At 48.8% G+C, this 9,163-nt stretch overlaps 1 protein-coding gene across 1 annotated transcript; it reads right to left on the bottom strand.

The window, feature by feature from the left end:
* On the bottom strand, window positions 1-8,841 carry LRRN4 (leucine rich repeat neuronal 4). The gene is made up of 5 exons (XM_031058338.1): window positions 8,623-8,841; window positions 6,452-7,168; window positions 5,166-5,370; window positions 3,948-4,085; window positions 1-2,846 (listed from the first exon to the last, which is right to left on the bottom strand). The coding sequence occupies exons 2-5, from the start codon at window positions 7,128-7,130 to the stop codon at window positions 1,367-1,369; spliced, it is 2,502 nt and encodes an 833-aa protein (XP_030914198.1). The 5' UTR covers window positions 7,131-7,168; window positions 8,623-8,841; the 3' UTR covers window positions 1-1,366.
* Between the last annotated feature and the right edge of the window lie 322 nt (window positions 8,842-9,163).

Below are 9,163 nucleotides of genomic sequence, written 5' to 3'. Positions count from 1 at the left end.
GAACATCATAAAAACATTTCTTTACTACATGTTGAAAGTTCATTCCAAAACAACAAAAGGAGTTAATTTCTCAGGCCAAACATTGTAGATGGTAAAGACAACAGCAAAATCCATGTCTTTAACAAAAAACCACAACATAGCTCTATGGCTTTTATTTCAGTAATACTGAAAGCTTAAAAACCCCAAAAGAATGGAACAGAGATTCTTTTACACACTACAGCACCTTCCCCTCAGAGTTCGGGGGGCTTATGCACTGTGTCTGTACAGCAGCAGGAACAGGCAGCTCCTGGAACTGGAGCCTGGGGAAATATCAGACTGGGACACCTCTCTGGATTCCAATAGCAAACTCATAGTTGGGATTGTCAGCATTTCTTACTGTTATTGTACAGAAATTGGCACCCAAGAGTTCATTTGAAAGGTATCTGCAGAACTGTCTGCTGCTAGTGCAGGGGATTTGGGTTTTTCAAGCCTCAGCAGCACACACATTAAATTGCTTCATTACTTGGCTTTTTGCCTCTGTATGAGGTAAATCATCAGCTGCTAAATCTGTAGATGGGACGGATGATTGGGACGGAACATCCTCTTTGCTTAAAATCCACTGGGAAGCAAATGTCAACATGCTGCCCTCCCCCCTTGTGTGGGTCACTGCTGTACTGCAAACCCCCCACTGCCTGTGAGCTTGTTTTGGGGAAGCACTTGGGGGCTCAGCTGTGGACAACCTCATAAAAAGTCAGAACAAAACAATTACCCCTGCCCTAAGGCTCCCACACAGTCTGTGACTACAATTAAATTTCATGTTTCTTTTTCCTGAACTGAAGTCAGGTTGATCATCTGCATTCACTGCATTTGCTTAGAGGAGTTAGATCTGCACAAGACCTTGTCACTGAGCCCACTCACTCCTTTCAGCTATACTCTCTCTATGGATAATACCTTTAAAAACCAGAACCCCCAGTTTTGCTCTGTGAATAAAAGCAGAGTACATCTTGCTAAGCTTAATGCACCTTGGATTGCAGCTCTCATCTGACTGTGCTCATGAGAGATACTGGAGGCAGACAGCTGGCCAGGCAGCCTCTCACTGTGTGAAATTTATGCTACTCTATTTGTAGGTGATTACAAAAACAACTTTTCAGGGTTAGTGTCCAGGCTTGCTGCTGCTTAGCACAGGAACAGGAGTCCAAAGACTTTTTTCTGGTCCACTAACTTCATTATTAGTTTTTCTTTTCTTTGGTGGTTTTCTCTCCCTTAGAAACGTCAGGGTTATGGAATCTAATGGTTCATAGTTTTGCTGAAGGACACTTTCAGAGTCTCATAAAAACACACCAAGGTGATGGAGATAGGGAACTTTGCATTGAACAATCACCCAGAGCTAATTCGTGGTTTGTGCTTTTAAGGGGTAATCAAATGCTGGGTTCTTGTAGGAGACTAAGTGTGTACCATACTGTTCACTCTGAGGCTTTTTACATGCCTTGCACAGACATACAGACAAAATAATTGTGGTAATGAGAAAGAGTCCACTTGCTGCAGACAGACCAGCAAAAACATACTTGTAGCTGGGTTTTGTTTTAAAGCTGGTGCACGAATTACCTGGAATTTCCTGGCCTGTTGTAGTCTGGCTTGACCCTGCTTTGTTGGAGGCGGTGACACAGATGTGGTAAGTGGTGAATGGCAGCAGGTTGTACAGGGTGTACTGCCTGGCCGTGGGGTAGATGTTGTCCATGACAAACTGCCTGTCCTCGTTGTCTTGGGCACGAAGCATCAGCTCATAGCTGTGAACAACTGAGTATGGGGCACACCAGCGGATCTGTGCAGAGCTGTCAGTGATTTCAATCACCGCTCTGAGCCTGGGTGGGTCTGGAACCTCATCTTCCCTGGAAGTGCCGGGACATGAACACTGGGATATGTTCTGGAGCTCCCTGCACGGCTTCTGCAGGTGCCTGCAGGGATCGTAGTCACAGGCGGCCTGGGCCGTCTGCACCGGGCCTTCCTCCTTGGATTCTTCTCCGTAGTCGTAGTCATCGATGTAGTGTGGTGATGGTGTGGTGGGCACAGCCTCTGAGGGGGGGGCACTGCTCCTCGTGGAGTTCAGCTCTGGGGGGCTCGTCTGGGGGGCACCTTGCCTGGCAGGGGTGGCAGAGGAGTGACTGTGGTGGTTGGTGGTGTGGGGGACTCCTGTTCCTCCAGTGGAATAGTCACTGGTGGTCTGGTTGAATGACCCTTCCTGAGGGAATGTCGTGTCGGTTGTTCTGAGCTCTCTCTGTAGCTGTTCTGTTCCAGTTGGACTTGGGGAGCTGTGGTCTGGGGACTGAGCAAAGAGCTCTTGGAGAAAAACTGGGAAGGAGGTTACAGATGCCAAGGAAGGAGGACTGCTTGTGGGTTCAGAAACTGCCTCCTCCTTGTGGGAAGAACTGTTGGCCTTCGTTAGGATGGGCTCTGTTGGGTTGGATGCTGCTGTGCTCCATGCATCCCTCTGGATTAGGGAGCTGGTATGGGTGTCTTTGGTTAGCATTGGGTTGGATGCTGCTGTGCTCCATGCATCCCTCTGGAGTAGGGAGCTGGTATAGGTGTCTTTGGTTAGCATTGGGTTGGATGCTGCTGTGCTCACCACATCCCTCTGGATTAGGGAGCTGCTGTGAGTCAAATCTGTGGTCAGCAGGGTGGACTCTGTCGTTACTACAGCAGAGGCATCATCGCTGGTGAAGCTGAAAGCATCACCCTCAGGAAGGGCTGTGTTTGAGTTGGGCTGTGTAACTTTGCTCTCTGACTGGCATTTGTTGTAGAGCTCCAGCAGTGAAAAAGATGTCGAAGGTCTGCCCGAATCTTCCTGGGTACAAAAGGTCTCCCGAGCCCTGCAGAGGGAAACCAGAATAGTCAAGATCCAGAAGAACATTACAGGTTTCTGTTCTGTTCAGGCTGCCTGGATTGGAATTGGTGACCTGCTGTCAAAACCATCTTTATGTTAGTGAGAATGTGAAACCTAGACCAAAGCTAGATTGCCTTAACAACAGTCCAGGCAGCTTTCCACAGCACTGACTATGGAATTCAGCTGGAACTGGCTTTGTAAGGTGCAGGGGTATCTTATGCCTGAGGAGAAGTGTCCTTTGGTACAACAATGGCTGTGAACTTTAGCAAAGGGCATCGGGATTCAGCTTGTCTTAAAGGGTCAGACTTTAATGCAGCAGTAGCAGGGGAACACATGCAGGGAGCTGTAACAGGATTCCCAGGATTCCTAATCCATCTGGTTTAGGCAGCTGGAGGTGGGCTGATGCGGGACTTCTAAATGACTAAGATCGAATTCTTTATTTACTCAGCCACTGAAATTCTGGTAAAGAATGCAACTGCTAAACCCATCCCGATGAAACACTGTCTAATTTCAACAATCTACTTCCCTGCTCTCTGAGAGATTTGGTGACAAATCTTCTTGGTGGCCTTTGAAAAGGAAGAGAGACCATTTATATGCAAATATTTCCTTTAACTGCAGCTTACTGTAATTAGTCTGTGAAACTGTAGGGAGCATGAAAACAATAGGTGAGAAATGGTGCTATTTGCAAGGGGTTTTGTTGACTGCCGGTTGTGATGTAAGCTTTGCAAGTAGCAGGATGAGGAGAAAATGATTTGTTAAAGATCTTCCAAAGTTTCCCAGTTTCTGTTCCCCAGCACTGGCACACCGAGACAGCTCATTTTCTATCTTTAGCTAATACGGAAACATGTGAAATATGGTCCAAAACAAAAAGAAAATATTCTCACTTAAAAGTAGAACCACAGCTAATAACACCTTATGCTTTATCCCTGAAAGGAACATTATTTTGCACTTCTACCTCTTGTGGAAGGGAAGAACACACAAGGAATTTAAATAACTCAGTGAATGGCGGTGAATGCCCGGTCCCCAGACAACTTGCACACTGAAGTTGTGTCTGCAGAGCATTGCTCGATCTCTTGAGCTCACTTACTTTTGCAGAACAACTTTCTCGGGCTTGGACAGCAGCCAGGAGAGCTGGCAGCTGCACAGCAGAGGATTCCCATACAAGTTGATGGTGAAGCCATCCGATGAATTGGTGTTCCAAGGATTAAAGGAACTCAGGTTACAGCTACAAGAAAACAAATGCAATAATTAAGAAACGCTGAGCTACCTTCCAACGACCGGAGTGTGCTCAGTATCCCTTACCTTTGGTGTGTGTAAGGACAAAGCCATATTCCCAGTTCCCCTGGCAGTGAGCAGGTATTAAACCCACCACCCTGCACTCCGCATGCTCAGAAGATGCTCTCTTCTTTCTAGGACTTTAATTCCTTAAAGTTTGGGCATGATTTTTAGCACTTTGAACTGGTATTCCTGCAAGTGTTGGAAAGTGCTGTGTAAATTCAGTGGGGCGATCAAGGGGGGATGGAATCCATAGGATTTTTGCTTTGTATGGGTTTATTTTCCTGAAACTGGTTTCTAGGCACAGCCAGTGCTCTAGTGTTTGTTTTCTGATATGCTTATAACTGGGTCGCTATTATAAAAATGTTTCAAAGTGCTCTCCAGAATTTTTCCTTTATGCTGGCTGCTCTGTGTGCATTTCACCTGCTCCTATTTTGATAAATCAGTTTCAGACTTTTGCCCCTCTTAGTATTTCAGGTATGTGACGTACCAAGAGGTGCTACCCCTAGGATGAGGACTAAAACATTGCTTTTACTAATTATGAACAAGGAGCTGTATTAAACTCTCACACTAAAAGTGGGACAGGGTTTTTTGTCTGCTTCTGAGATGCAGGTTTTGGAGAACTGTCAGCACTCATCCTTGCAGAGCAGGGAACCCTCAGTGACCTGCTTCTCCTCTGATGGGATTTTGCCCTTGGAAGCTTGGTCTTTATCACAAGCAGGGTTCAGTGGATCTGTGCTGATCCAAACAGCTGGGTGAACTTATCTATTGGACAGGGAGATAAGGCAGAGGAGTGGGAACACAATGGATGCAACCTCAAGCAAACAGTTAATTGTGCTATGAGCCCCAGGCCACCTCTTTGGGCTGTATCAGCTCTATCAGGCCAGATCACAGATTTTACACGGCAAAGACAGCAAGTTCACACCTCCTTTCTAAATCTGATAACAAACTGTTCAATTCAGCTCCCAGGCACCACAGCCTGTGGGGCAAAGGCAGCATTATGTGAGGAAGGACAAAAAACCCAACTCACTTCTCAAATGAGAGATGGCTCAGGTGAGGGACGCTGTCAAACATCTCTGTCTGCACAAAACCCAGGGAATGGGAGTCCTGACAGTGCAGCTCTCGGAGACCAGGCAGGGACTTGAGGAAGTCGCTGTCAAGGCTTCTTAACCGTGGCATGTTTGTCAGGTGAAGTGATCTGAGGCTGGCCAAACCTCTGGCCCACTCTGGTTGAACTGAAACAGAAAAATATTTACACCTATTGTCTGAACAGAGCATTCCTGTGGATTTCTGCCTAGAAAAAGGGTTTGAATTCATAGATATGAAGTATCTGTCACCTTCTGCAGCTATTCTCTTTGGGAAAGGAATAGAACAAAAAGTCAATACACCAGTGTGTAAACACTCATGCAGCTGCATTTCTGTAATAGTCCCCACCGGTCAGGCTGTCGTAGGGTAGAGGAAAAGAGGGGAAAATAGGACAAAGCTGATAAGAGATATGGAATAGATGTCTTGTTGGGTGAGATCAAATGAACAAGGATTTCTCTGCTCAGGAAAGCGGTCTGCAAGGTCCTGACTGGTGCAAGAAAGGCAAATTGCTTCTTTCTCCTAGCACGGGAAAAAGAGCTAAGAGGCATGAAACTGAAATGATGGTCTTGTATGAAAGGGCCTTTCTGTCCCATGACTCAGTAGGGTAACTCACTACCACAAGACATATTTATGGAGGAAATTTGGTGGTGCAGCTGTTTAATGTGAGTTGAAGCGAACCTCTAGCTTGAGGAGGCCCTGCCCCAGGCTGAGACCAGCTGGGCAAGGCATCTCACATCTGTGTGTCTCAGCACCTCAGGTATAAACTGAGACTGGCAGGGCAAAAGGGAGAAAACATCCTGTGCATTGCTCGGGGCAGGGATTGTCCCCCCCTCAGCGGAAGTGGATGGCACAAAAAGCCTCTCTGTGCTACTTCAGTGCAGCTCTAAAAGCTCAGTGTAGCTGTGGGGACAAAGAAAGATTTCAACAGCCTGTCTGGAAAGAGAAACTAATTTCCTCCTGTGCTTCCCAGAGCTAATCCCGGGGCTGACAGGGAGATGACTGTCAGTAGCAGACGGTGGGATTAGGATGGAGGTGGGTGACTACACTGACACAAATCCTCCTGTCTCATGGTGTTTGGTCTCTGCCCTTCCTTTGGGAGGCTGCTTTGCGTGAGTGCCTGGAGCAGCTGTTTGCAGCTTTCGGTGTGTGGGGTGTTCGGTCCCAGCAAGGCTTCTGCTCCCCTGGCCTGCCCAAGCCCTGTGTTTACAGTGGGAAACCCAAGAGACTTACTTTTCTCAAGAAAGGTCCTGCTCAGATCAAGCACATGGATGGAGTTTCCAGGCCTGTTCATGGCCTCGTGGGGATCTGTGCTGATGGCAAAAGCAGAGTCCCTAATTCCTCTGCTGGCATCCTGCCCGAGCAGCGTCGCAGAGAGGTTCAGGACCTGCAGCTGAGGGTAGCAGGAAAAAGCCAGTGGCTGGATTTCAATCAGGGGATTTCCAGCCAAGGACAGCCACCTCAGGTTAGGCAGGACAGAGCCGTGGCAGGATGGCACAGATGACAGCTTATTGAAGCTCAAGTCCAGCTTGAGGAGATTGCTGAGGGCTTCAGAGCCCCACCTCACTGCCCAGAGGTGGTTGTGCCTCAGCGAGAGGACACGCAGCTGGGGGAGGTTTGCTATCTCTGTGCCATTCACCTCCTCCAAGAGGTTATTGCTGAGATCCAGGCTCTGCAGGGTCTCTGGAAGGCAGACTGGGAAAGCTGTCAGGCTGCTGTTGGTCAGCTGCAGGGTGATCCAAGTCCTCTTCTTCTGATCCTCACAGGACAAGCTGGTGAGATTAACGTTCTCCCAAGTGTCCTCCTGAGCCAGCTGGAAAAAGGTGGTGACATCCCTGGAAGCTGCTCTGCTCACCGGGCTGTGTGCTGTGGTCCCCAGCAGCAGAGGGAGGACGAGTAGGGGTGACAACATCCTTCTCCAAGGTGCTTGCAGTTTGCAAGATCTGTTTCCTTTGTGTTTCAGAGAGGGGAAAACAAAACATCAACATTTAGAGCTAAATTAAAATCCCTCCAGTCATCTACAAACTATTTAAAAGAAAAACAGTTTATAAACCCTTTCCTATTATATCTAGACATTGATAAGTGATAATTAATAGCTCTTCTGTAATTAAGCCTAAGTAAACATGGATCCTTGGGGACAGAAGTGTCATGCAGTCTCAGTCTAAGAGTGCCTACAGTCGTTCATGCAGGACGCATGAACCAAGCTGTATCCCACACCAGGCCCCTCAGTGCCAGCAGGTTGTCCTGCACAGGGTCCAGTTTGGCCAGCACAGTGGGGTGATGCCCAAACAACCGGGTCCAATGTGCCTGTGGCAGGGAACTGTTTCCTGTGGGGTTGTGTAAAGCAAATGAAAGATCTGAGGACAGAGGAGAGTTGCCAAACTTTAAACCCAGAACCCCAAACTGGGCTGAGTTGTGTTGGAGTGGGCAGGTAAAAGTGCCTTTCCTGTGTCAGGAAGGACTTTCCTTTCCTTAGCAGGAGCTGGAACAGAAAACCCAGGGACTTTTGTGGGCTCTGCCAGGGCAGTTCTGCCCCGTTGTGAGGACAGTCCCAGTGGGGACCCACAGGGATGTTTGGGCTCCTGAGCAGCTGGCAGTGCCCCACAGCCTGTCTGCCAGGCAGCGGCAGGGCTGGGCCTGCTGTGGGTGAGAGGCACAGCCAGGCTCTGCACGGCCCAGCTGCTGGGAAAGGATGCACTGAAAATGCAGCTCCCGAACCGCATTTCAGTGGAAGTGGTCAGAAACCGAGTATGCTCCTGGATCGGGGCCCCAAAGGCCTGAGCGCCAAGAAACGTGTTATTTAGTGTTACAGCTGCCTCCGTGCTCCGTCCTCCTCCCACCTCTGCTTTGGTCTTTGTAAAAAACAACAAAAAAAGTCCTTAGTGACTTGGGCGAGGTCCCCACAGGTAATATGTGTCAGAGGAAAGAATTAACCTCAGCCCCAAACTCGTGCTTTTCTTGTTGAGCTGTCTTTTGTGCATCCCGGTAACAAAATGATTTCTTGTCCAGAAATATATTACAGTGTAGGGTGGTAACCGAAACCCCACGGATTATGAAATATCTCAGACTTAATCCAAAGTTTAATTGCTCCTCGCTGTTCCCTGAATGATGCCAGGTCTTGTCCAGACCGTTATCCTTTGCTGCCATCCCAGGTTTGAAGTAGGGACCAGCAAAATAGTGCACACTGGAGCACCAAATAATGTCTTGTGTTTGCCTGTGTCCTTTTCGTCAGGCGGAACCGGGCGAGATCCGAGCAGCCTCAGGGCTTCCCGGCCACCGGAGCCGCTGGATCTCCTGCTCCGCAGCACATTGGCAGGGAGAGGATGGGAGAAATTGGGCTGCTGTATTCCAAACTTAGATTTAATCTTAATCCTTGCCTCTAAACCGCATCCGCTTGCACGTACCTGTCCAAAAGTCCCGGTGCGTCGTGCCTGCGCTCCGAGTGGCTCCGGCTGCTTGGCCCTGGTTTTATAGGCTCGGGGTGACTCAGCCGGCAGCGTGAGCTGCCTCTCTCCCGGTCCCAGCTTTCCCTGCTCCCGGCTCTGCCCGCAGGCTCAGAGGTTTGTTCCAGGCTCGCTCCCCCGCATCCAGCTTTGAGAGGGGGCGGCTCCGGGCAGCTTTCCCCGCTGCCTTGGCCCTAGCAGGAGGTGGGTGGGAGGGCTCTTATTTCCCAACACTTAGGCTGGGCTGCTCCTGTCTTTGTCTGAGCAGAGGGGGGTAAAGGGAAAAGATCAGTGTCAATAGTCCCGACTCTCACGTCTTCCACCGACGGGGGGAGGGAGGGGAATTGTTGTGTTCTTTTGTTGGCAGGTCAGGGTGATGTAAAGCTGAGGCTCTGCCTGCTGACATGAGCTTTGGTCTCTCTTTAGGCGCCAATGAGGGGCTTCAAGTGTTTAAATTTCTAAGACTCTTACTCTTGGGGAGTAAATTCTGCAAAAGTTCACG

This window comes from Geospiza fortis, unplaced genomic scaffold, assembly GCF_000277835.1.
Source record: "Geospiza fortis unplaced genomic scaffold, GeoFor_1.0 scaffold275, whole genome shotgun sequence".
Taxonomy (NCBI): Eukaryota; Metazoa; Chordata; class Aves; order Passeriformes; family Thraupidae; genus Geospiza; species Geospiza fortis.
The sequence above is the reverse complement of the archived record's forward strand: the minus strand, read 5'-3'. Positions and strand labels throughout refer to the sequence as shown.

What these genes read in the sequence shown, in the direction of transcription:
- LRRN4 (XM_031058338.1), bottom strand. Translation starts at nt 7,130, where the DNA reads ATGTTGTCACCCCTACTCGTCCTCCCTCTGCTGCTGGGGACCACAGCA. An exon ending in CAGGACCTTTCTTGAGAAAA is followed by an intron (nt 5,371 to 6,451) that starts GTAAGTCTCTTG and finishes TTTCTGTTTCAG; the next exon opens with TTCAACCAGAGTGGGCCAGA. An exon ending in GAGAAAGTTGTTCTGCAAAA is followed by an intron (nt 2,847 to 3,947) that starts GTAAGTGAGCTC and finishes TTCCCTCTGCAG; the next exon opens with GGCTCGGGAGACCTTTTGTA.